General features: G+C 42.1%; 3 protein-coding genes across 4 annotated transcripts; 2 read left to right on the top strand and 1 right to left on the bottom strand.

Moving 5' to 3' along the window:
• The first annotated feature begins 43 nt into the window (after positions 1-43).
• Positions 44-11,176, top strand: LOC306991355 (aerolysin-like protein). Its single transcript, XM_079599089.1, has 2 exons — positions 44-222; positions 9,902-11,176. The coding sequence occupies exon 2, from the start codon at positions 9,919-9,921 to the stop codon at positions 10,864-10,866; it is 948 nt and encodes a 315-aa protein (XP_079455215.1). The 5' UTR covers positions 44-222; positions 9,902-9,918; the 3' UTR covers positions 10,867-11,176.
• Positions 11,177-16,908: 5,732 nt separating this feature from the next.
• On the top strand, positions 16,909-20,436 carry LOC306994373 (aerolysin-like protein). Of its 2 annotated transcripts, none has more exons than XM_079604794.1 (2): positions 16,909-17,036; positions 19,037-20,436. In XM_079604794.1, exon 2 carries the CDS (start codon positions 19,054-19,056, stop codon positions 19,999-20,001), a length of 948 nt encoding a protein of 315 aa, XP_079460920.1. In that variant the 5' UTR covers positions 16,909-17,036; positions 19,037-19,053; the 3' UTR covers positions 20,002-20,436. The 2 variants fall into 2 exon arrangements, with proteins under 2 accessions (XP_079460920.1, XP_079460921.1); XM_079604795.1 differs by having other exon boundaries at positions 17,017-17,163; positions 19,037-20,366.
• Positions 20,437-23,399: 2,963 nt separating this feature from the next.
• On the bottom strand, positions 23,400-25,075 carry LOC306991534 (aerolysin-like protein). The gene is made up of 2 exons (XM_079599475.1): positions 25,011-25,075; positions 23,400-24,768 (listed from the first exon to the last, which is right to left on the bottom strand). The coding sequence occupies exon 2, from the start codon at positions 24,753-24,755 to the stop codon at positions 23,781-23,783; it is 975 nt and encodes a 324-aa protein (XP_079455601.1). The 5' UTR covers positions 24,756-24,768; positions 25,011-25,075; the 3' UTR covers positions 23,400-23,780.
• Positions 25,076-27,473: the final 2,398 nt, after the last annotated feature.

Raw genomic sequence — 27,473 nt, 5'->3', positions numbered from 1 at the left:
ACTAAAAAAATAAATAAAACTATAAAATTCATACCAATATCAATGAATATAAACCCAACAACATTTCCCACATCACACACACATGTAAGCTAATATCACCGGTCCGGGTGGCGCCATTATTGGCGAAGACCTTGACCGTATAAATACCGGAAGCCCTCATTACCAAGCACGTTTTATCTTCGTCTCCTTCGCACCTGGAATCAGACAACACAAACTAATTAGGTAATTATACTTAAATGTATGTGTATGCGGTGTGAGTTTATATAGCGGGGCGATGATCTTTGAATTTGAATGAACAATTGATATGGGTCCATAACGAGGCAAATTAAAATGCGCACAAAATATAAAGGGTAATTTATTTATTTTTGTTATTTTTTTGAGAAGTTGTTAAACTGGGTGACTAAAGTCAGTAAATTTTAGTCCAATGCCTATTTTCGGGTATACGGGAAAATCCTAGAGCGCCCGCACACTCTTCAACATGTTTTAGCCTACGCTAAACAATACTTTAGTTGTGAACATATCGTATGTACATTTTACTATTACACAAAAAAAGTTATCCAATGTTGCGACAGGTAGGAGGGCTTATTTACGGCATTACCATAGTATTTAATAGTAATATTAAGTGATGGTATATTGTCTAAAGAAAGTTGAAAATACCAATGTTTTCTTTGGCTTTCTGGTTTTACAGTTATTATAAGACTGGAATTGTAATGACTATTATAACTGCATGTTGCCTATATAATGCTGATGTGCGTTTTAATGAATAAATAATATAACATAAATTGAATTATAAATATTGTTAGTAGTGTTCTTTCGCTGCCAGAATAATCTTGTTCTTTAATGATACTGTGATGACTGCTGTGTGCTTAATGATGATATAAACCATTTTAAAGAATGATCAATCAATAGTGAAAAATCATGAATTAGTTGTATATTAAATTAAAATTAAGTTTAGTGTAATCTTAAATGTATTTTTTGCACCCTGTAGCATTAGCGCTTTTTTCCGCAGTAAAGCACATTCCACAAACAATGCCGTCCTACTGTACGTTTACTAGCGATATAACTCTAATACTTTGCATTAGATTATCCAAGCCAATTTTCTGCCACTGCGTATCTATAGCACAAGTTCATGTTCTCTTACGTAGAGTTCTCTCGTACTGCGTCGAAAGAACGCTACGGGAAAGATATTTCTTTGTCGAGATTGAAGCCTAAAATTAATCCTTAATTTTGTAATATTGTAAAACGCTTTTCTGAAGCATACAACCTAGGCGGAGCAATACAGCTCACCCATTGGCTGCTCTGCCAGAAAAGCACAGCCTATGCGAGGCCAGAGACGCTGACCAATGAGGACGCTTCGCGCCCTTCTGCGTCACCTCCCGCCCAAACAGGCGTGGCCTAGGCCTATAAATACGAGCATAGCTGTCTAACACGCCGATTTTCTTAAATTCAACGAAGCTGCACGCATCGCTGGATTGATTCGAGCCGCCACAGCCGTTTGGATACAAGCACCTCAGCAGGACGAGCCCTTACCTGAAGCCGCTGGTCATCGCCGCCTTCAGCCGCCGTTCCCTGCTGCGCTTCTCCGGCGTGGATATATCCTTTCAGTTTTGTGTGTGTTTTGTGTGTGTGTTCGCCTACCGCGTCACACACTTTTTCCTCACAAAAGAGCAACGAGTGTCTTTTTAAAGATGTCTCGCTTTTACTGCGGCTCCTGCCGAGCCGCGCTCATCGACGGGGACCACCACGAACTATGTGTTTCCTGCTTGGGCGAGGAACATGCAGCTATCGCTCTCGGTGATGGCGGCTGCCATCACTGCGACATGATGCCAATCGCGACTCTGCGGACTCGCCTTGCATCTTTCGCCGAAGCTGCTCAACCGCCCCCTGTAGCGCCGCGCCGTAAAAAGCGCCGTGCTCAGCGGGTCCCGGAACCTCCCTCCACGAGGAGCTCGCCGCCGCCGCCGCTAGCTCCTCTCAACGTTTCGCTTGAGTCGCTCACCGACGGACAACAGCCGCAGCACGCCGCTTTGTCCGTTATGGAAGACGACCAGCAAGCTGTATCAGAGGGAGATGATGATTGCTGTTCGCTTCTCGCTTCGGAGAGCGAGGGTTGGGCGAGCTCCGTGGACCTCCCCTCCCCCGCTGTTCGGGAGCGCAGAGGAGGGAAGATCAGCATCGAGGCAGAACTGATGCGTCTGCTCACACAGGCCGTGTCGAGCCTCGGCCTCGATTGGTCGACGCCCGAGCAACCTGCACTCAACCGGCTGGATGGCCGCTTCCTCTCTGGAGACCGCGCTGCGCCCCCCTCCAGACACGCACCGTTTCTTCCTGAGCTTCATGAAGAGGTAGCAAAATCGTGGAAGGCGCCATTTTCAGCCAGAGTACGTACTTCTGCCTCGCCAGCATTCTCCGTAGTGGACGGTGCTCGAGACAGAGGCTACCACGCTCTCCCTCCGGTCGAGGAGGCTGTAGCGACTCACCTTTGCCCACCCTCTGCTGGACGGCGGGCTAAGGGAGTCCTACCATCCAAAGCTTGCCGCACATCGTCAGCTCTGAACGGTCGCGTGTATTCCGCCGCCGGACAAGCTGCATCGGCGCTGCACACCATGGCGGTGCTTCAAATCCACCAGGCCAACCTCCTCTGCAAGCTAGACGAGGAAGGCCCGGGCGCGATCAGTGTTCCGGACTTACGTAGCGCCACAGACCTAGCTCTTCGCGCTACAAAGTCCGCCGCACACTAGGGGTGTGCTAAAAAATCGATACAGCGATACATCGCGATTCTAATATTCATGATATACAACATCGATTTCCAGCTCAAAAAATCGATGTAAAAAAAAAAAAAAAAAAATTTTAATCACGTTTTAAACGGGGTGTGACCTGGTGAACTACAACCTCCGTTCCTGTAGATGTCGCAGTATGGCGGCTTTATGTTCTTGTCGTGGACAAGAAACATATCAGACTACACGTTGCTTTCCGACCAGTCATCGCGTGCCGTCTCACACACACATTCACTCGCACACATACACACACTCTCTCGCGCTCACTCACACACACACACACACAAACAGCGCTCACACACTCTCACACACGCACTCTCTCACGCTCACTCACTCACACAAACAGCGCGCGCTCACTCACACACACACAAACGCACGCTCACTCAGTAGCGCACACACACACTCTCTCGCGCGCTCACTCACTCACACAAACGCACATTCACTCACACACGCGCTCACTCACTCACTCACTCACACAAACGCACATTCACTCACACACGCACTCTCTCGCGCTCACTCACTCACACAAACGCACATTCACTCACACACGCACTCTCTCGCGCTCACTCACACACACAAACGCACGCTCACTCAGTAGCGCACACACACTCTCTCGCGCGCTCACTCACTCACTCACACAAACGCACATTCACTCACACACGCACTCTCTCGCGCTCACTCACTCACACAAACGCACATTCACTCACACACGCACTCTCTCACGCTCACTCACACACACAAACGCACGCTCACTCAGTAGCGCACACACACTCTGTCAATTTCGGGAGTGAAAGCTGCATATTTCACTTCATTGTTTACATGGACAGTACCTGAGTATCTGCACTTTATTTCCATGTTTTTTTTATTTTTATTCAAGCTCAGCCCCACATAACCTCAGTGAGTTAACTGTGCACTACACTTTAATTTAGTTTTAAATATCTAATGCACTTTATTTTAACGTTTTTAATGTGTCCATTGTTAAAAGTAAAAAAATAAATTGGAAAGGAAATTTGTATTATATTGTTTTGACTCAATTCTTCTGCTGATTTATCAATGTGATCTGATGTAAGACTACTCAGATGGCACACCGTAACTTGTATTTTATTTTGGTTTTACATTTTTAGTTAACTGTGTGGAATATCGCAATATTTATCGTATCGTGATGTATCGTGATGAAATCGTATCGTGATCCATGTATCGTGATGCGTATCGTATCGTGAAGTCCTTGCCAATACCCACCCCTACCGCACACGCCATCGGCAGGATTATGGCCACAGCTACTGTTTCCGAGAGACATTTATGGCTGACTCTCTCTGAAATGGCGGAGTCCGAGCGCTCTGCGTTCCTCGACGCCCCCATTTCACCGGCTGGCCTCTTCGGATCCTCCGTGAAGGACTTCGCGGACCGATTCGCCGAGGTACAGAAAACTTCACAGGCCATGAGACATTTCCTGCCAAAGCGCTCCAGTTCCGCAACAGGCCGCCCTAAACAGCCGCCTGCCCGAACTCAGCAGCGCCCCGCGCCCGCCGCACCGGCCCAGCAGCAACAGGCCCGAGAGAGACCACGGTCTCGCTCCGCCGGACGCCGCCCGCCACCGCGTGGTCCTCGGCCCAAGATTTCAATCAAGCCCGAGGCCTCCGCGCCATCCTAGCCCTGCTAGGAAAAAGACGGTGTTCGGGTCCCGCTGCGGCCGGACTTCCACCAAAGATTCCCGCTTGTACAGCCCTAAGTTCCGCGTTTGTACCAGTGTACTCAGCAGCCAACAAACCGTCCGTAAAGCCCGTTTGCCTGCACACAAACGCCGTTTTCACGGCGACCCAGATAAATCTAAAAAAGAGTTTAATTTCTGGTGTTCCGGCCAAGGCCGATGGTGTAATGTGTGTAACTGCAATGCCCACCCAGTGCCCATTCATTCACACAAGCACAGCCCCGTTCAACACAGGGTTTGCACACATAAAATCGGCTCACACCGATTGTGCTTTACGTGTAGTGAGCGTGCCCACTGTCCAGTGCCCACAACCACTACACACTGCACGTTCCGTGGTTTCTGTAAAAACGAAACTAACGAACGGTCAGTCAGTACACAAACACAGTGTCCCCGGTGTTATAAATGTGCCCGCTACCAAGCGCCCACGTTTATTCACAAACATAACGAGCCCCGTAGGGCTCGCCCCGCGTGCTCTCTCTCAACTCAGAGAGTCGAGCGCGCGCGGGACGCATACTGTGTTAAACATGTCCCCCGCCTCAGACGCCACGGCGTCCATGTTACAGCACACGGTTGCTCTCGTGTCGCCGCCATTTCGCGACCAGAGCCCAGATTACATTCAACCCCTAGTCACACGTGCAGATGCATGGGAAGGACTACCCGGGGTCTCAGAATGGGTGCTAGAGACTATAAAAAGAGGCTATTCGCTACAGTTTTATCGACGCCCTCCCCGTTTCACGGGAAAAGTCGAAACCACTGTAAAAACAGAAGTAGCACATCTACTTCGAGCCGAAATAGCGAAGCTATTGAGCAAAGGGGCCATAGAGCCTTTATCTCAAGCTCAGAGCGAAGGGGGCCTGTACAGCAGATATTTCCTGGTACCGAAGAAAGACGGGGGTCTCAGACCCATTTTAGATCTAAGGCGTCTGAACAAAACGCTAACAAAGCGGAAGTTCAGAATGCTCACGACCAGAAGTATCCTCGCGCAAATTCGCCGAGGAGACTGGTTTATGGCAATAGATCTGAAAGACGCGTATTTTCACATACAAATTGCGTCACGTCACAGGCGATTTTTGAGATTCGCCTTCGAGGGCCGGGCATATCAGTACACAGTCCTGCCATTCGACCTGTCTCTAGCACCTCGTACATTTACAGTGTGCATGGACGCGGCGCTGGCACCCCTGAGACTCCGGGGCGTTCGAATTCTGAACTATTTGGACGATTGGCTAATTCTGGCTCAATCGCCGTCAGAACTCGCTCACCACAAGACACTAATACTCGATCACCTCGAGTGCTTAGGTCTGAGAGTCAATTGGGAGAAAAGTTCACTGTTTCCCAGTCAAAGGATCTCCTTTTTAGGACTGGATCTGAACTCACTGTCTATGACAGCACAGCTGTCATCACAGCGCAGGCGAAATACCCTGCAAATGGCGAAATCCTTCCTCAGCGGCCACATAGTGCCACTCAGGAGATTTCAGAAAATGCTGGGCCTCATGGCCTCAGCCTCAACAGTGCTGCAGTTGGGCCTGCTGCGCATGCGCCCACTACAGTTCTGGTTGAGAGCGCGCGTACCGCGCCGAGCATGGTTACACGGTCGTTATCGCCTCAAGGTCACTCAGGAATGCATTTCAGCCCTGACACCATGGAGAGCGTCAGACTGGTACCGGTCAGGTGTAAGCCTGGGGACTTCCTCGAGCCTGAAGGTGGTGTCCACGGACGCGTCCACCTCAGGCTGGGGAGCACTGCTCGACGGCAGACCGCTCTTTGGCCAGTGGGCAGAGCGAGCCAAACTACCGCACATAAACTGCCTGGAAATGATGGCAGTGGACTTTGCGCTGAGGCGCTTCTGTCCCCGGATAAAAGGACACCACGTCCTGGTCCGCTCGGACAACATGTCGGTATTAGCCTACATAAACCGCCAGGGTGGCGTGAGATCCCGGAACCTATTCAGGTTAGCGGAACGCATACTGGTGTGGGCCCAGCACAACCTGCGCTCGTTAAGAGCAATGCACGTGCCAGGCCACTTGAACATAGGCCCGGACAGACTCTCACGGGACAACGTTCCTACGGGAGAGTGGTCCCTACACACACAGACAGTGCGTCTGCTGTGGAAAACGTTCGGCAGAGCGGAAATAGACCTGTTTGCAAACCAGGAAAACGCTCACTGCCCAGAATTCTTTTCGAAGAGCGCGAACGCGCTGGCCAGAGTCTGGCCCCGCCGCCCGCTCTATGCTTTTCCTCCTGTCTCACTCCTGCCTCAAGTGCTGGAGCGTATCAAGGAGAGCGGATGCTCAGTACTGCTAGTTGCTCCATTCTGGACGAATCAGACCTGGTTCCCAGCTTTGATGCGACTGAAAAGTACTGCCCCGTGGCCGATTCCAGTGAGGAGAGACCTCCTCTCACAGGCCAAGGGCTCGATTCTGCATCCTCACCCCGAGCTTTGGTCCCTACACGTATGGGCCATAAACGGGTACCCGCTAACCTCCCAAGAGGAGTGTTAGACACGATCGAACAAGCTAGGGCTCCGTCTACTAGACGGCTCTACGCTTCCAAATGGTCGGTGTTCTCTGGATGGTGTTCAGATCAAGGTCTGTCACCACTTCAGTGTGGAGAACCGGAGATTCTCTCCTTCTTGCAAGAGCTATTGGATAAGGGAAGAACCCCATCCACGCTCAAAGTCTATGGCTGCCATATCAGCGTTCGTTAATCCAACGCTTGGCCGTTCACTAGGCAGGAACGACCTGGTGGTCCGCTTCCTGAGAGGCGCCAGGAGGTTAAACCCTCCAAGGCCTCCTTCAGTCCCCGTTTGGGACCTTTCTACAGTGTTGAACGCTATGAAAGGGGCCCCTTTCGAGCCTATTCACTCAGTTGACATGAAACACCTGTCTCTCAAGACCGTGTTTCTTTTGGCTCTCGCTTCAGTGAAGCGTGTGGGAGACTTGCAAGCGCTCTCAGTGAGAGCTTCTTGTATGGAGTTCGGGCCAAACGACTCTATAGTCGTATTGAAACCGAAGCATGGGTACGTGCCTAAGTCCCTCAACACACCGTTCAGGGCTCAGGTCATCTCCCTGTCGGCCCTGCCGGCCTCAGAGGACGGAAATAGCTCCCTTTGCCCGGTCAGGGCATTAAGAGCTTACGTGTCCCGCTCCGCTGTTTTTCGACAGACGGAGCAGCTCTTTGTTTCGTTCAGCGGGCGCTCCAAGGGACGAGCCGCAACGAAACAGAGTCTGTCTCGATGGGTAGTGGACGCCATTGCGCTAGCCTACGCATCTAGAGGCTTGGAATGCCCTTTGGGCATCAGAGCACATTCCACGAGAGGCATGGCCTCTTCATGGGCTTGGTATAGCGGAATCTCGTTACAAGATATCTGTATGGCGGCAGGCTGGGCCTCCCCGTCTACATTTATTAGGTTCTATAACCTAGAGGTTCCTGCGTTGCAGGCTAAACTGCTCTCGGTCTAGAAGACTATGTGTAAGTGTTCCTGCCCCGCGCTGCGGCCCAGGTCACTTCAATGTTTAAAATGTATAAGTGTTCCTGCCCCGCGCTGCGGCCCAGGTCACTTCAATGTTAATATGTATAAGTGTTCCTGCCCCGCGCTGCGGCCCAGGTCACTTCAATGTTTAAGCATCACTCACTGACAATGTGTCCCATGAGCATGCTATTACCCCTCATATATATCTATATTACATATATATGCTATTATGCCTTAAGAGGCACTACTATAAGGGATGATGCTATTTTAGCCGCTCTCCCTATACTTCTTGGGGTAGGCGCTTGTATACCAGGGCGCGCGCGCCCTTAGGTGTCTGTGTCGATCCAAGAACACGCACGGCGGTTTGCATAGGGTTCCCGTAGCGTTCTTTCGACGCAGTACGAGAGAACTCTACGTAAGAGAACGTACTCGGTTACTAACGTAACCTCGGTTCTCTCTAGGAGAGGGAACGAGTACTGCGTCTCATGGCCGTGCGTGTCCACGCTGCGTCGCTTCATTGACGAAAATCGGCGTGTTAGACAGCTATGCTCGTATTTATAGGCCTAGGCCACGCCTGTTTGGGCGGGAGGTGACGCAGAAGGGCGCGAAGCGTCCTCATTGGTCAGCGTCTCTGGCCTCGCATAGGCTGTGCTTTTCTGGCAGAGCAGCCAATGGGTGAGCTGTATTGCTCCGCCTAGGTTGTATGCTTCAGAAAAGCGTTTTACAATATTACAAAATTAAGGATTATTTTTAGGCTTCAATCTCGACAAAGAAATATCTTTCCCGTAGCGTTCTTTCGACGCAGTACTCGTTCCCTCTCCTAGAGAGAACCGAGGTTACGTTAGTAACCGAGTACGTTTTCATTTGGGCAAAAAAACGTCATCTTTTACGTGCGTGGGCCGATGAAAAATGTTCCAGTTGACTTGAATTGGTTATCTAGAAGCAACAGCATTCAAACAGGTTGTTTTAAGTTAAAGTTAGGTTAAAAGTGTTATGGGTAGGTTTAGCAAAAGGTGGTGTGATTGGTTTGCAATGTTTTTTGTTCAACATTCACAAATCAGTCTTAATGAACAAAATAAGTTAATGGGAAAACCAATTAAAAAGCAAGTAAACAACTCGCCTACTTGGATATCAGCGCTTTGTCCCGTCAAAATTGAACGTGAAATGGTCTGAAAACATGATGACTGTAGTAGAGGGTTTTAGTGACCGTCTCTGACCATGTTAAACAAGCTTGATGACTGATGAAAACGTTTGCTATTTAAAAAGAACAGCTGAACATCGGTTCAGAAATAAAATAGGCCTATATTGTTTCAATTATTACTGCCTTAGTTATTTTGGAGTAAATGTAAAAATGCTTAAATACTAACTTGAATAGATTTATATTTGGTTTTAATAAGAGGAACATTAATAGCATTAATTTAACAAATACAAAATAAAATTGTATTTGGTTTATTTTTATATATTTAACCAATAAAATGACAACATTAGGTGTAACTGGGACATTAATTTTCAAATGATTTATTACAAACAAACCAAAAAATGTCAGGACTTTGCCGTCTCGTTTCAGAACCCCACTGCACAGCATGTTGAGCGAACAATGTTTTTCTAGTGGCCATGATTTATGTTGAGGAGGCGCGGGACATGTACGGTTGGCCATCGGTGTTGAGAATTCATGGCCGTGAACGCTTTGCAATCGTGCCTAACTGTAACCATTCCTTGCCATTCTTAGAACAGTTTGGCCTGACAGTGGAAAAGCTGCTAATGTTTCCCAACCCTGATCCCAGAGCCAAATTGTCTAATTGGTCATTTTGCATGTTCGCCTCTTCAGACACACCCGATTCAAGACGGCTTATGTTGTAGTGTGTTGTTGTCTCCAAAAACTGTGTTGGGAAACACTGCAATAAAGTATAAAGCTGATGCTAATTCTGTTCTGTGATTTATTTTCAGATCGATTTAATTCAAAGATGTCCTACCCAACAACTCTAACGCTAATTGGTGGAAACTCTGGGGGTGCATTCTCATTGACTGGTGAGCACAACGGTGCCAGTTTAGAGAAGATCGGAGTCTGGGTGGGAGGATGGCAAGTGAGGGGTGTCAAGGTTTGGCTTTCAGACGGGAGAGTTCAAGCTTTTGGAGAAGCAGCCGGACCGTATCAAGAGTACCATTTCCAGGCTGGTGAGTGCTTCACCTCACTGTCCCTGTGGGGGAACGGAGAGGGAACGCGTCTCGGAGCCATTAAATTCAAGACCAACCAGGGGAGAGAATTTTTTGCGAAGATGACCGATTGGGGTTTAAAAACCGAATATCCCATTGATGTCGGCTCTGGATATTGTTTGGGAGTTGTTGGAAGATGTGGGGCAGACATTGACCACATGGGATTCATGTTCCTCAATGCAGTTCAATCGGCAGTTCTCACCAATGTCAACTATCCCACTATGAACCAACTGATACCACAAGTGGCCGTAGATGGAATCAAATCCATCTCTTTCAGGAACGACTCCTCCAACACTCAGAAACAAAAAGTTGAAACCTCAAAGAAAATAACCAACAAATCGTCATGGTCTGTGAGTGAAAGTTTAACTAAAACATTTAGTTTGGAAGTGAAGGCTGGGATTCCAAAGATTGCAGATTTTAAAGTGGGATTCGGTGTCACTTCTGGATCAACAAGCACTTACAGTCAGGAGCAGACCGAAGAGAGGACCGAAACTCTGTCTACCAATATAGATGTGCCACCATGGAGGAATGTGGATGTTGTCATCACCATTGGCAGAGCCGCTTTTGACCTGCCTTACACTGGCACAGTGCAGATCACCTGCAAGAACGGCAGTGTGTTACAGTATGAAACCCAGGGCACATACAAAGGCATCACTCACACTGATTTCAAAGTGATCACTAATGAATCTGCTCTGTGATGTTAAGACAGATTGCACATGTAACACAAGTTCTTTGATTACATCGAAGTTTGTCAATCATGTATCAGTTGCTGCTCTTCATTTAAGCCTCATTGTAGTTTTTGGGTGTTTAGGGGAAAACTGGTGATTATTCAACGGTCAAATTGTTGTTTTCAAATATTCGTATGGTACCAGGACACAAATATGCATATAGCTTCAAACTTTGTGTAATCACTTTAAAATGGTCTCTAGAAACCAATTCTGTAATGTTTTAATGACATTTAAAAAAGAGAATTTATTAAATAAACCTTTTTGAAAGCAATGTTCCCTCAATTGTTTTTTTTTTTTGCTGAGCAAAACTTTTCTCTATTGGGTGGACATTATAACAACATGAGCAAAAACATTCCTTATACCAGACCTGAACATACACACAAATATGGTTCCATCATGTAGTTGGAACTTTAATGACAGAATTTTCTTTAAGTTGTTTCAAACCTTTATGAATTTCTTTCTTCTGCTGAACACAAGAAATGAAGAACGTAGGTAACCAAACAGGTGATGGACCCCATTGACTTCCATAGTGTTTTTTTATGTATTTCTTTAAATAAATTTTATTTATTTTTTTCTACTGTGGAAGTCAATGAGGTCCATCAACTACGGAAGCTTGTTTCCGCCACAGAATAAAACATTTTAAAAGCTAATTGTGACTTAACATCTCGCAATTCTGACTTTATTTCTCAGAATTGCAAGATAAAGTTAGAATTGCGTGTTAGTCCAATTCTAAGGCGGAAAAAAGACTGACTTGTTTCCTTCGAATTGCGACTTTATATCACACAATTGTGAAAAGTCGCAATTTTTGTATTCATTTTTATTTTATTTTTTTGTGTGTCGGAAATGGCCTTCCATAATCAACTGTCTGGTTACCAATGTTCTTCAAAATATCATCTTTAGTGTTCTGCAGAAGAAATTCATACAGATTTGAAACAACTTCAGGGTGAGTAAATGAGTTTAAGTGAACCATTTGTTTAATGTGATTTGACTCTTGCCACCTTTATTTACATAGCACTTTATACAATACAGATTGTTTCAAAGCGGCTTTACAATGATAATAGGACAATGATTCAATGATGCAAACCGTATATTTCGGCTGTACAGCAGGCGACAGTGGCGAAAGTCTATAAATGCCAATCCCAATGCGTCTTTCTCAATATCTATTCTACATGGATGATAAAATCATTAATTTGGACTTTTATCTGCAGCCAGTACTAACTAATTATTTGACAAAGTCTCTAAGGTGCCCTGGTGGCCTGTATACAGTAGCCAGCACAAATGTCAAGTGGGATGTATCACGCTTACACTAGATAGCGTTACATAAAGCACAATCACTTCAAAAGAATTATACTTGAAACCAGACTTCGGAGTAATCTTGAAAATATTACTATGTAAAGACCCAGATAAAGTTCACTTAATTTATTAGAATTTAGTTACAATTTTAATTTAGCTCCGCACTTAATCTGACTCCAATTTCAAATGATTATCAAATTTAAATAATGTTTCTAATTAGAAACTAATCATAAACGTTGGTTATTGATTATTCTAGGTATCCCATGACAATTATCCCTTCATTCGGGACCCACTGCCGCACAGAGTCACACACTTACTTGGATCTCACGGACACAAACTCACCAGTCTGATCTTGGTCAGAGGGTGTAGAGTAGAGTTAGCTAATACCTCTTTAGTTGGTTGCCTACTCACTCTTACAAAAAAAAAAGTGGAGTTTACTTCGGGCTTGCCCTGATCTAACGGGGCCCAGACAGTTTTGTCCTCAGTTTTCATGGAAGCCCCACATGGGTTAACCCAGATGAAGTGAACACTGCTCAATGTGCACACTACAGGGTGTTAAATTTAACACTGAATCCGTGTTGGAGTTAATGAGATAATTAAGAGATTAATTAAGTGATGACTGAGCATTATTCAAGATAGCTGATAATAACAAGCAGAATCACTGAAAGACAGAGAAACGACAACAGAAAAAAGAAACAAGAACTAACTGACTTCTAGCCACATTGTTAGATGAAGTCAACCGAAGCTAAAAGAAGACATTATTAAAATCTCTCAAGATCAGTGAGGATAAATAAACAACTCCACAAGCAGCATTTCCAGCTTCATTTATTATTAACCAGATTTATTTTATTTCTGTTTTTATTTAAAGTCTTGCAAAAAAAAAGGAAACAGTAAAAAAAAAAGAAAAAAAAGCTTATACAATTAAAAGTAAACAAATAAAAAATAAAAGTAGAATACCAAGCAGTCAAGTGATTACATTATCATTAATGCATTAAAAGCAAGGCTATGCAGTTTCGAGAATTTCTTCGCAGTATTCTCGCTTTTTGCTCGCAGGTTTCTCTATAGAGCTCCCCCTACAGCTTCGGAATAGATATTTGACAACACTGTCAAAAAACTTGTTGGCGACTCTCAGATACCAGAAGCTAGTAGATCAACGGCATCACAGCAGACGGGACATTCTTTAAAACGTCATCTTCATTCGGGGAGGGAGCACAATAATGACAGAATTTTAGATTTCTTTTTGCTGTAAAACAATTCTTTACATCGCGAGACCTGATATCACGCGATAATGCCTGTCCGGCGGCTCAAAGTTGCAAGTGTGTTTTTTCCATAGACAGTATATAAGATGGACACAGCGACCCCATAGATTTCAACGGAGAAAAGTGAAGCCCATTAGAAGCTGTAAGAAGTTGCCCTTGGTGGGGTTTAAACCCGGGTCTCTGGTGCTCTAAGTGTGAGTGGTAACTCACTGAGCTAACTCCCGAACACGTAAACCCAATAGCAGAAGATCAAAAGAGCCAGGAGACTTGAGAGCTAGCAGGAGGAGCATCTTTATAACTCTCTATGGGCTTCTCCCTTCACTTTATCGGACTTTATGCCTCCACGTCCCCCCGAATGCTTGTGAGCTTCTCCGCCGGTCTATACGGTAATTTCGCTACAGTGCGAAAGAGAGTCGCTTGGTTATGACGCAATCGTTAGCCTATTTTTTTACAAAAATGGCTTCTATGAGGTCATAACGTAAGGTACAAGGTAATGGAGCCTTTTATACATTGTCGTGTTTCTTTAGAAATAAATAATGGACAAATGGAGTCTTTGGACGCCTCAGATGTAAAGTTATTTGCTGTCAAAGTGATGCCAAAATGAATGAGAGTCAATGGAATGCTAACAGCTGGTGATGTTCTGCTACAATGGCGGCTCCCGGGGAGGCTTCAGTTTCCGGCGGATGGATTACCCCCTTGGATTTTTCCGCTCACATGCGATAGGGGGGTGCGAGACGAGCATCATTCAACCCGAAAAAAGTTATATAACCATTCCAATGACTCCAAAGCTGTTTGGTTAAGGTGCATAGTTCACCTTTAAATCATCGTAAATCATTTGCCTTCTTATTTGCTCAAGTATGTGCTATTTTGTCTTTGCCTGTATTTGTCACTGCAGTTGTGCTTACAAATGTAAAAACATAGCCTCACCAATATCCCCCCACCCCATCGACCTCTGGTGCTGCTCCATTGTAATATAAGGTCACTAGGTAGTATGTGTGATATAAATACATACAAAACAATGTATGCATACAATGTATATAATACATTCACGGGTTTATTACGTTTACTTTAACCAGTGATATAACTATACCGTAGATAGTTATGGTGGACATTTACTATAGTGACCACTGTAATAACACTTTGAATGAAGCTAAATGCAAGACATTAAGTCCATCTAAATGTAAAGGTGACTAACTCACAGAATAATGTCCAGTATGTCATTTACTATTTCAGCACCAAAAATTATTCCCTAAATATTGATTGTTTTCAAAAGGTTTTCCTGAACACTCTCACTGTCTTCAATTGTTCGGACAAACACCTGCTATATACACTTGCAGAAATATCAATGTGTCTATTGCATCATGAAGTCGCTGCGTGACTAGAATAATGGATGGCAATGAATATGTCCTTTAGCAGAACTGATGAGCACTGACGCTTTTTTGATAAAGGCATTAGGCAGACATCAAGTACAGTTTATGAAGCTGAAAAGAGAAAACAAAATGCTTTAACAATATATGGAAAAAGAGAAATGACTATTTTATATTGGTTCTGCATATACCAAAGAGATCACGAGGCGGAGTGGGACTCCACATGAAGACTTTCAGAAACTGACAGATTACAGGGTGCACCTCACTGGACACATCCGACGCACATGCGCAAACAACACAAAGACAGTTATGAAGTGGAACGATATGTGTCTGTGAAAGTGAGTTTCTGAGTTTTCAGTTTCACATGGGTTAAAAGAAGAAGAAAAAACAGAGAAAAAGTGGTGTTATTATTGAGAGATGAAGATGGGTTTGAAACATGATGCTGATGTGCCAATGATTGATATATAGCCTATGGAAAAACCTGAAATATCAATTCTAAAATGTTCAATAAATAATTTTACTCAACAAGACTCAAATGTTTTTTTATTCAGATTCAAGAACTTGGATTTTCTTTTTTTTTTGCACACAAAAGTTTCACCATTTAAACTTGTGCTATTATAACCTCCTGTAATGTTTCAAGCCGTTTGCTCTATTACACACTACGTGCTTATCTTTGAAATATACTTACATCTGATGAACTTCTTCCCCAGATCAGCTCGTCAGGCTACAACTCAGAAAAATTAGAAATGTTTGATTGAAACCCCGGAAGATTTGCATCTCCCCCCGAAATGACCATATATGGCACAACACCCTCATTTTATGCATTAACGTCAACTGCATTTCCATATTCCCATCCATGCGATACCACGTTTAACACAAGACATTAGGAAAATATAAGATAAGTATGTGCCGTCACAATACAATAGGCCTACTAAAAATCATTCATATCCTTACCTTGTTTTAGAATACATAAATCATTGTATAAAATACATTTCAGAGAAAGTTTACAGAGAAGAGTTAATCTCTAATCTTTAATTTCCACTGGCCAAATATTAGGCAATGTTTAATTGATTTAAGCAAATCTAATGCATGCAATTTTTGCCTGTGAGGTAAACATGTATTTAATGATGGTTTATATGTGTTTTAATGGAAACAGATGGGCCTTATTTTTTGCAGCATGTAAATAATTGTCTGACTCGTCACTGACAAAAAATTTAAAATAATAAAAATTGCATATCCTACAGTTTCCTTCAAATTCTATCCTTCAAATACAATATTTTCATAATATTGGGAAGACCCCAAAAATGGTTAGCCTATCATTAGCTATACTGTCTGTGCAGGACACACTCAGACTGTCATCGGACTTATTCAAACAAGTGTAGCCTATTCTGTGACCCTATAGGCGCTGTAGTATATGATTGGATAGGAGTAAATCGGGTTATTTTAATACAGCGCCTATAGGGTCACAAAATTCGGGGAGACAGCATTCGGCCCGACTCCTGATCATTATTCGCACGAACGAATTTTAAGAGTTCTGCTTTTTAGAACACAATTTATGAGACACGGAACTATGAGCTAAGCAATCCTTGCTGTAGTTAAAACATTAAAACACAGCATGCCACAGGACAATTGTTCAAACGCAGAGCATCCACTAAAAATATTTATATTTAAATGAATAATAATAAAAACATTTAACTTTTGGATAGGCCTAATTATTTCATGAAAGTTCAGTAGGCTACTTAAAGAGAGTGGCATATTTAATCTAACTGTGTTAGATTAACAGATTATCCGATTTTCACATTTAAATCATCCTGTTTACTTCATTACTTGCTCACTAAAAAGTGCGTTGTCTAGTATCCGGGCGTATTTGCGCCGCCTAGTAATTTTTTCATAAATCCCGCCAGATATTGGCTCCTCCCTATTGGAGTCAACCATTTACAAAAAACAGAGGGAGTATGAAAGTTTTACGGTTCTCAAGTCAACTCGCAACCATAATCAACACTAGAAAATAAATAAAACTATAAAATTCATACCAATATCAATGAATATAAACCCGACAACATTTCCCACATCACACACACATGTAAGCTAATATCACCGGTCCGGGTGGCGCCATTATTGGCGAAGACCTTGACCGTATAAATACCGGAAGCCCTCATTACCAAGCACGTTTTATCTTCGTCTCCTTCGCACCTGGAATCAGACAACACAAACTAATTAGGTAATTATACTTAAATGTATGTGTATGCGGTGTGAGTTTATATAGCGGGCGACGATCTTTGAATTTGAATGAACAATTGATATGGGTCCATAACGAGGCAAATTAAAATGCGCACAAAATATAAAGGGTAATTTATTTATTTTTGTTATTTTTTTTGAGAAGTTGTTAAACTGGGTGACTAAAGTCAGTAAATTTTAGTCCAATGCCTATTTTCGGGTATACGGGAAAATCCTAGAGCGCCCGCACACTCTTCAACATGTTTTAGCCTACGCTAAACAATACTTTTGTTGTGAACATATCGTATGTACATTTTACTATTACACAAAAAAAGTTATCCAATGTTGCGACAGGTAGGAGGGCTTATTTACGGCATTACCATAGTATTTAATAGTAATATTAAGTGATGGTATATTGTCTAAAGAAAGTGGAAAATACCAATGTTTTCTTTGGCTTTCTGGTTTTACAGTTATTATAAGACTGGAATTGTAATGACTATTATAACTGCATGTTGCCTATATAATGCGGATGTGCGTTTTAATGAATAAATAATATAACATAAATTGAATTATAAATATTGTTAGTAGTGTTCTTTCGCTGCCAGATTAATCTTGTTCTTTAATGATACTGTGATGACTGCTGTGTGCTTAATGATGATATAAACCATTTTAAAGAATGATCAATCAATAGTGAAAAATCATGAATTAGTTGTATATTAAATTAAAATTAAGTTTAGTGTAATCTTAAATGTATTTTTTGCACCCTGTAGCATTAGCGCTTTTTTCCGCAGTAAAGCACATTCCACAAACAATGCCGTCCTACTGTACGTTTACTAGCGATATAACTCTAATACTTTGCATTAGATTATCCAAGCCAATTTTCTGCCACTGCGTATCTATAGCACAAGTTCATGTTTTCATTTGGGCAAAAAAACGTCATCTTTTACGTGCCTGGGCCGATGAGAAATGTTCCAGTTGACTTGAATTGGTTATCTAGAAGCAACAGCATTCAAACAGGTTGTTTTAAGTTAAAGTTAGGTTAAAAGTGTTATGGGTAGGTTTAGCAAAAGGTGGTGTGATTGGTTTGCAATGTTTTTTGTTCAACATTCACAAATCAGTCTTAATGAACAAAATAAGTTAATGGGAAAACCAATTAAAAAGCAAGTAAACAACTCGCCTACTTGGATATCAGCGCTTTGTCACGTCAAAATTGAACGTGAAATGGTCTGAAAACATGATGACTGTAGTAGTGGGTTTTAGTGACCGTCTCTGACCGTGTTAAACAAGCTTGATGACTGATGAAAACGTTTGCTATTTAAAAAGAACAGCTGAACATCGGTTCAGAAATAAAATAGGCCCATATTGTTTCAATTATTACTGCCTTTAGTTATTTTGGAGTAAATGTAAAAATGCTTAAATACTAACTTGAATAGATTTATATTTGGTTTTAATAAAAGGAACATTAATAGCATTAATTAACAAATACAAAATAAAATTGTATTTGGTTTATTTTTATATATTTAACCAATAAAATTACAACATTAGGTGTAACTGGGACATTAATTTTCAAATGATTTATTACAAACAAACCAAAAAATGTGAGGACTTTGCCGTCTCGTTTCAGAACCCCACTGCACAGCATGTTGAGCGAACAATGTTTTTCTAGTGGCCATGATTTATGTTGAGGAGGCGCGGGACATGTACGGTTGGCCATCGGTGTTGAGAATTCATGGCCGTGAACGCTTTGCAATCGTGCCTAACTGTAACCATTCCTTGCCATTCTTAGAACAGTTTGGCCTGACAGTGGAAAAGCTGCTAATGTTTCCCAACCCTGATCCCAGAGCCAAATTGTCTAATTGGTCATTTTGCATGTTCGCCTCTTCAGACACACCCGATTCAAGACGGCTTATGTTGTAGTGTGTTGTTGTCTCCAAAAACTGTGTTGGGAAACACTGCAATAAAGTATAAAGCTGATGCTAATTCTGTTCTGTGATTTATTTTCAGATCGATTTAATTCAAAGATGTCCTACCCAACAACTCTAACGCTAATTGGTGGAAACTCTGGGGGTGCATTCTCATTGACTGGTGAGCACAACGGTGCCAGTTTAGAGAAGATCGGAGTCTGGGTGGGAGGATGGCAAGTGAGGGGTGTCAAGGTTTGGCTTTCAGACGGGAGGGTTCAAGGTTTTGGAGAAGCAGCCGGACCGTATCAAGAGTACCATTTCCAGGCTGGTGAGTGCTTCACCTCACTGTCCCTGTGGGGGAACGGACAGGGAACGCGTCTCGGAGCCATTAAATTCAAGACCAACCAGGGGAGAGAATTTTTTGCGAAGATGACCGATTGGGGTTTAAAAACCGAATATCCCATTGATGTCGGCTCTGGATATTGTTTGGGAGTTGTAGGAAGATGTGGGGCAGACATTGACCACATGGGATTCATGTTCCTCAATGCAGTTCAATCGGCAGTTCTCACCAATGTCAACTATCCCACTATGAACCAACTGATACCACAAGTGGCCGTAGAAGGAATCAAATCCATCTCTTTCAGGAACGACTCCTCCAACACTCAGAAACAAAAAGTTGTAACCTCAAAGAAAATAACCAACAAATCGTCATGGTCTGTGAGTGAAAGTTTAACTAAAACATTTAGTTTGGAAGTGAAGGCTAGTATTCCAAAGATTGCAGATTTTAAAGTGGGATTCGGTGTCACTTCTGGATCAACAAGCACTTACAGTCAGGAGCAGACCGAAGAGAGGACCGAAACTCTGTCTACCGATATAGATGTGCCACCATGGAGGAATGTGGATGTTGTCATCACCATTGGCAGAGCCGCTTTTGACCTGCCTTACACTGGCACAGTGCAGATCACCTGCAAGAACGGCAGTGTGTTACAGTATGAAACCCAGGGCACATACAAAGGCATCACTTACACTGATTTCAAAGTGATCACTAATGAATCTGCTCTGTGATGTTAAGACAGATTGCACATGTAACAAGTTCTTTGATTACATCGAAGTTTGTCAATCATGTATCAGTTGCTGCTCTTCATTTAAGCCTCATTGTAGTTTTTGGGTGTTTAGGGGAAAACTGGTGATTATTCAACATTTGTTGTTTTCAAATATTCGTATGGTACCAGGACACAAATATGCATATAGCTTCAAACTTTGTGTAATCGCTTTAAAATGGTCTCTAGAAACCAATTCTGTAATGTTTTAATGACATTTATTAAAAAAATAGAATTTATTAAATAAACCTTGTTGCAAGCAATGTTCCCTCAAATTCTTTTTTTGCTGAGCAAAACTTTTCTCTATTGGGTGGACATAACAACATGAGCAAAAACATTCCTTATACCAGACCTGAACATACACACAAATATGGTTCTATCATGTAGTTGTAATTTTCTCTAAGTGAACAAAGGTTGGAAACAACTTGAGTGGGATTAAAAGAATAATACTTTTACATTTCTTTCTTCTGAACACGAGAAGAAAAGAAGAACGTAGGTAACCAAACCATTGACTTCCATAGACTTTTTTTTAAATAAAGTTTTGTTTTTTCTATTGTGAAGTCAATGAGGTCCATCAACTATGGAAGTTTGTTTCCACCACAGAATAAAATATTTTAAAATTATTATTGTGACTTAACGTCTCGCAATTCTGATTTTATTTCTCAGAATTCTTTAATTGTAAGGAAAAAAAGACTGACCTTTTTCCTTCGAATTGCGACTTTATACCTCCCAATTGTGAGGTCGCAATTTTTTTATTATTATGTGGCGGAAACGAGTTTCCATAATCAACTGTCTGGTTACCAATGTTCTTCAAAATATCATCTGGTGTTTTGCAGAAGAAAGAAAGTCATATAGATTTGAAACTACTTCAGGGTGAGTAAATGAGTTTAAGTGAACCATTTGTTTAATCTGATTTGACTCTTGACGTTACTTGAAACAACTGAAAAGAAACGATTAAATTTGTCCAGTTGTTTACAGTCCTGTTAACTAATTCACTGAGATATAATTTTTTATATTATTAAATCTTGCAGAACAGTTAAATTCTTAATAATTTACAGAGTCACACGGCCTGGGTTATTTGGATCTCACGGACACAAACTCACCAGTCTGATCTTGGTCAGAGGGTGTAGAGTTAACTAATACCTCTTTAGTTAGTTGCCTATGGCTCACTCATACAAAAAAGTGTAGTTTATTTAGTTCCGTACAAATCTGCCAAGTCAGTGATAGACAGATCGCCTCGGTTACGTATGTAACCCTCGTTTCCTGAAGGAGGGAACTGAGAAACCACATCAGGGACTGACGAATAGAAATCTCGCTAGAGAGGCAAATCTACTTTGAGTGTAACTAAACAAGCAAAGGCACATTGGCATGTGATATTTGCATCAGCTGCTCTGCCTCGCAGCGTGGGTATATAATGAGCAGAAGGTGCACCTCATCTTCAGGTTTTCTCTGAGGAGCCAAGCTGGTGACCCAGCTGTCCAGCGGGGTACAGCAACTGTGGTAACGGAACGTGACATCTCCGAGGTGTACATACGTAACCGAGACGTTCCCTTTCAGTCAGTCACGTTCTACGCCATTTCGGTGACCGACAAATAGGAATCCCTACCAAAGCGCAAAAACTTTTCCCCCCTTCCAGTGCCCAGCTTCCTGATCCCTCCTCCCCAGTGTGCTTCTCAGTGCAGGTCCTGTTTTAGTCTCTCCACCCAGTCCGGCGCAAGAGGAAGGGGACGCGTCTTGCTTTCCCCCCTCGCTCCCGGTGCACGTTACACCCGCCAATCGCTTCCTCGGAGGCACAGTTTGTCTTCCTCTGGAGCAGGCGGACCCAGTTACTCCTATCCAGGCGGTGGTACCCCCCAGTACGTGTCAGGACGCCAAGCGCTCTCCTCCACGGTCAACCACGCCGCCCCATGGGAATCAGCGCGACGCCCTACCTCAGGTATGTCCCTTGCACTGCAACACTCCTCTCCCTCTTGAAAGACATTTGTGTGGCGGCAGGTTGGTCCTCTCCGTACACTTTCGTGAGATTTTATAATTTAGATCTTGACGTGACTCCAGGTTCCCAGGTTCTGTCTGCTTGAACCGATCATTATTATTATTATTAATGTAAGCTGCCGACAGTTTTTCTTTTCGGCAGAGAAATCTGAGGAGATGATGGCGCGCGCGCGGGCGTTTATCATGCTACGACGTAAGAGCGTCGGGGCGGAGCCAGCTTGCACGAGCGCCATCAGCCAATGAATTGGCGTGATTCTATAGGGCTTCAGGCAATCGGCACATCCAGAGGATATCCCACTGCGCTATCCGCAACGTCTCGTTCCCTATTCAGAGAACATAGGTTACGCAAGTAACCAGAGGCGTTTCCAGGGGTCTGGATGCGGGTGCCATAGAGTGCCCCGTCTCTAAGAAAGTAGATCCCTCCTCAGAGTAATGCGCCAGGTAGGGGCTGTCGCGAGGAGCATTAGTTCTGGGAACAAGGTCTGGTTGGGCTTATAGGGTGCAACTAGTAAGACCCGCTCCTTGTCCTCCCTGACTTGGCACAGGGTCTGTGCAAGTAGACTCACTGGGGGAATCGCATATTTGCGTAGGCCCCGGGGCCAGCTGTGTACCAGTGCATTCTTGCCGAGGGTTCCCTCGGTCAGGGAATAAAACAAATGGCAGTGAGTTTTCTGGAGAGGCAAACCGGTCTATCTGAGCGACTCCGAAACATCTGCAAATCAGCTGGGACCCTGAAACGTCTGCAAATCAGCTGGACCGCCTGGGGGTGGAGTCGCCACTCTCCCGGGAGCGCAGCTCGTGAGAGCTCGTTGGCCATATGGTTGAGCACCCCGGAAACATGAATGACCCGAAGCGAGCTCAGATGCTTCTGACTCCATAGGAGATGGCGGGCGAGTTGTGTCAATGTGTCACCCCACCCCATCGACTTCTGGTGCTACTCCATTGTAATATAAGATCACTAGGTAGTATGCATGCACTGAACGCGAAAGGCTTAAATGCACAACTGTTTGCAAGATGAAGCGGAAGGCAGAAAACTAACCTGCTGGACAACTGCAAAATTACACCGAAACTTCATAGAGTAATGATGCTTACACACTTTATGCAATGTGCAGTGTGACTTAAATATCAATACTTTTATTAATACTTATTTAAAAATGTTTTAAAGTTTTAAAATGTATTTAAATCAAAATAATATTCACAAAACTAATTTCAAAACAATTGTGAAGCCCACGTTTGAAAATACTAAATAGAATTTAATAGAACAGAATTTATAACATGATTTAATGGTTTAATACTTTCAGTTGTCAAAAGTTCTCAATGAATTTGCTTAAGCATAAACAAATGTTTTTATGTAAAGCATTTAGTGGAACAACATTGATTTAATAATGATCCAAAATCCCAACTAAATGGAACACTAATCCCGATTCTGAGGATGTAAAATGAAACAATTACTGTCGATAAAATAAAACCATTAAATATTTTTTATTTATGCTTTTATTGATTGTCAGATTTAACATTTGAAATGGTAATATAATGAAATAATTCACATAATCTGTTACTACAGATAATTTAGGATGATTACAGAGTATATGAAGCTATATGAAAACATTGGAACAGAATCAGAAAATATTTCTGGGAAAAGAAAGTGATTAGTACATATTTCCCCTATTTAAATTCATTGAGCAAAGATCCAAAGAAAAAGAAGTCCAAAAAAAAAAACACAACCACAGTTGATAAACAGTTGATACATTGCTAGTAAAAATCAGATAAAGACAGAAAACACAGAGCAGATTCTTTAGTGTTCACTTTGAGATCAGTGTGAGTGATGCCTTTGTATGTGCCCTGGGTGTCATACTGTAACACACTGCCGTTCTTGCAGGTGATCTGCACTGTGCCAGTGTAAGGCAGGTCAAAAGCGGCTCTGCCAATGGTGATGACAACATCCACCTTCTTCCCTGGTGGCACATTTACATCGGTAGACAGAGTTTCGTTTCTCTCTTCTGTCTGCGTCTGACTGTAAGTGCTTTCTGGTCCAACAGCGACACTGACTCCTGCAGAACATTCTACAATCCCTGGAACCCCAGCCTTCACTTCCACACTGAATGCTTTAGTTAAACTTTCACTCACAGACCATGAAGATTGTTTGGTCACTTTCTTTGAGGATTCAACTTTTTGTTTCTGGGTGACGGAGGAGTCGTTCCTGAAAGAGATGGATTTGATTTCTTCCACTATCACTTGTGGTATCAGTTGGTTGTTAGTGGGATAGTTGACATTGGTGAAAACGGTTGACTGAACTGCATTGAGAAACATGAATCCCATGTTGTCAATGTCTGAACCAGATCTTCCATCAACTCCCAAACAATATCCAGAGCCGACATCGATAGAGATTTCTGTTGGTAGTTTATATTCTGTCATTTTTGCAAAGAAATCTCCACCCAGGTTGGTCTTGAATTGAATGGCTCCAAGACGTGTTCCCTCTCCGTTGTCCCACAGGGACAGTGAGGTGAAGCACTCACCAGGCTGGAACTTGTACTCTTGATACGGTCCGTCCGGTCCTCCAAAGGTTTCACTTCTGCCGTCTGAAAGCCAAACTATGACAGCCTTCACCTGCCATCCTCCCACCCAAACCCCGATCTTCTCTAAACTGGCACCGTTACTCTGACCAGTAAATGAAAATTGAACACCTCCTTCACCACCAACTTTTTGCAGCGTTGTTGGACAGGACATTTTTAAAGTAGATCTGAAAATTACATCATAGAATAACATACAAATTAACATCAGAGATCTAAATCAACTATATTAATAAATGTCTTTTTTTTTTTTTTACATTTTTGTTCCATGTTTTCAACTGTTTAAAGTAACTTGTATTTGCTTTCCCCCATTTACTTGCATGTATACTACATTGTATAGTCCCGTGATAAACTAAAAGTATCGAGCTAAATGAATTACATCTTAAGTGCCCATCACTGGAAATATACTTGCATAACTGTCGCTGTAAGTCTGATGAACTGCTTCTCAAGATCAGCTCTTCTGGTGAAAGTCAGAACGGTGAGATGTATTTGCTTTGGTTGCTTCTTATAAATAGAGCTGGAAAAACACCCCCAGAGACCCCATGAGTCGGAGTCATCTGCAAGACGTATGAACATGAGGTTTAAAGTGTAATGTGACAAATTATTCTTGCAAACTTGAAAGATTAGTCATAAAGGTACAGTAGTAAAAATGCTTTTCGACCAGAATACTCAGTCCTGATTCTTAGGAAACGTTTAGGCTCCTGTTCATTATTGACACGATCAGAGCTTTTACATGTATTCCATACAATGTATTTGTTATGTTTAATGAAACCCTTACAGTCATGGCCAAAATTGTTGGCACCCCTGGTAAATATGATCAAAACTGGCTGTAAAAAAATAAATCTGCATTGTTTATCCTTTTGATCTTTCATTCAAAAAATTGCCAAAATTCTAACCTTTCATTGAAGCAAGAGAATTGAAAGTGGGGCTAAATCACATTATGAAATAAATGTTTTTCTCCAAAACACGTTGGCCACAATTATTGGCACCCTTTTATTAAATACTTTTTGCAACCTCCTTTTGCCAAGATAACAGCTCTGAGTTTTCTCCTATAATGCCTGATGAGTTTGGAGATGAAACAATGTATTTGTTATGTTTAATGAAACCCTTATATTTTTGAGCTACAGTAGTTCCTGTCATTGATCTGGTAATCTGCACTATAGCAACACCAAGTGTACAGTACAGTACAGTATACTTCCCGAGGAATCACACAACTGATAAGATGTATACATTCAATGCACTGCACATTGATTTGGATTAAAGTGTTTTTCAAATACATCAATGTAATGTAAATTGTACTGAACTTTGTTGCTGGGTAAATGCCTTATGATTGATTATTTGTGTTTTTATTCAAACCATGGTGACTCAAAACCCTGTTTTTTTCTCTCTAAATATTAGATGTTTTTGCTCTATTTACAGATTTTTAATGGAAATAGTTGTGTGTGAAGGCTTTACTTTTTATTGCAACATAGATTTTGTTGTGTAATATTAGGGAGTGAAAAAGTGCTGACCGACTTTCTGATAATACATCGACACTTGCATTTACTAGCACAGAATTCTGATGAAGAAATATGAAATGAGATAACGATTTCAAGATAAAGTTTAGTCTCACAGGAATGAAGACTGAGGTTTTGAGGCACACCTAGATTAACAAATTAAAAATGTAAAGTGTTGAAATATTACGGGGTCAAAAGTTCCAGAATGTTTACAATAATTAGGATTATTTTTATGTGACAGTTACAAGACCTAATGGCCATTTGGTGGGGATTTTTGCAGATAAGATACTGCACCTATACACAAAAATATGTATTTTTTGTCAGACAGTTTTGGCTGTAAATAGTTTGTATAAATGCATAAAAGTAAAAAAGAAAGAATGTTATGATTATTTCATTTGAACCAAGACATTGCAACAAATGAACTCACAATGATCAATTGCTAGATTTAGATGACTATAATGCTAATATTGATTTGTGATATCATTTTTAGATGTACTTTAAAGATCTCCAACCCATCAACTCAGAGTTTATTAGGTAATTACGTTTAAATTAATTCATAATATGTACACATTTATTATTAATCTTATGCCTAATATGATGAAAACGGCTTCGTTGATGTTTCATCAGCCCTCCACCTTAAAGATAGTGTTGAGAAATGTGAGAAAAAATGCTGTGGTCAAAAGTTCCCGTGTTTACAGTAATTCAGATTCATTTTCACATGACAGTTACAAGTCCTAATGGCCTTTTGCTTTGACATTTGAAGACGTGAATATTGTACTGGTGTCATAAAAATCTATATAGTGGCCTTTAAAAAGCTCTGAAATTACTATTTTGTCATTTGTTTCCTTTAAAGCAAACATCCTAAAAGTTTCTTTGGTCTGTGATTTGAAAAAACTGTCTTGAATATTGAATGTTGTTTAGGAAAAGGTTCACATCTCTTAGATGCCATTGCACATTATTGTGAAACAATAGAATAGAATAGAATAGAATAGAATAGAATAGAATAGAATAGAATAGAATAGAATAGAATAGAGCATTTTTGAACGATGGTTATGTTGTTTAGAATGGCAGTTCTATGAATAAGATAACCTTTAGACAAAATGTTTAAAAAAAATAAAAAAATTGTTGAGTATTATATTTGAAACTTCAGGCTTTTATTGCTAATAATGATAGTGAGAACTGACATTACCAGTGCTGATGCCGCTCTCTCTCTTATTGCTGATGTTAAATAAAATGCAGTTATGTGGCTTCCGTTGACTTGAACTGGGTTAAATTTGCATATAGCATGGGAATTGAAGGTTGGATTTTTATTCGTTTTATGGAGTCACATTTACGTATGTGGCAAGTGAATGAAACCGTTATCAGAGATAGCTATCGGA

The sequence above is a fragment of the Phoxinus phoxinus genome (genome assembly GCF_949152265.1).
Source record: "Phoxinus phoxinus genome assembly, chromosome: 2".
Taxonomy (NCBI): Eukaryota; Metazoa; Chordata; class Actinopteri; order Cypriniformes; family Leuciscidae; genus Phoxinus; species Phoxinus phoxinus.
The sequence above is the reverse complement of the archived record's forward strand: the minus strand, read 5'-3'. Positions and strand labels throughout refer to the sequence as shown.

Excerpts from the sequence above, each read along its gene's own strand:
- LOC306991355 (XM_079599089.1), top strand. The coding sequence starts at position 9,919 with ATGTCCTACCCAACAACTCTAACGCTAATTGGTGGAAACTCTGGGGGT.
- LOC306994373 (XM_079604794.1), top strand. The coding sequence starts at position 19,054 with ATGTCCTACCCAACAACTCTAACGCTAATTGGTGGAAACTCTGGGGGT.
- LOC306991534 (XM_079599475.1), bottom strand. The coding sequence starts at position 24,755 with ATGTCCTGTCCAACAACGCTGCAAAAAGTTGGTGGTGAAGGAGGTGTT.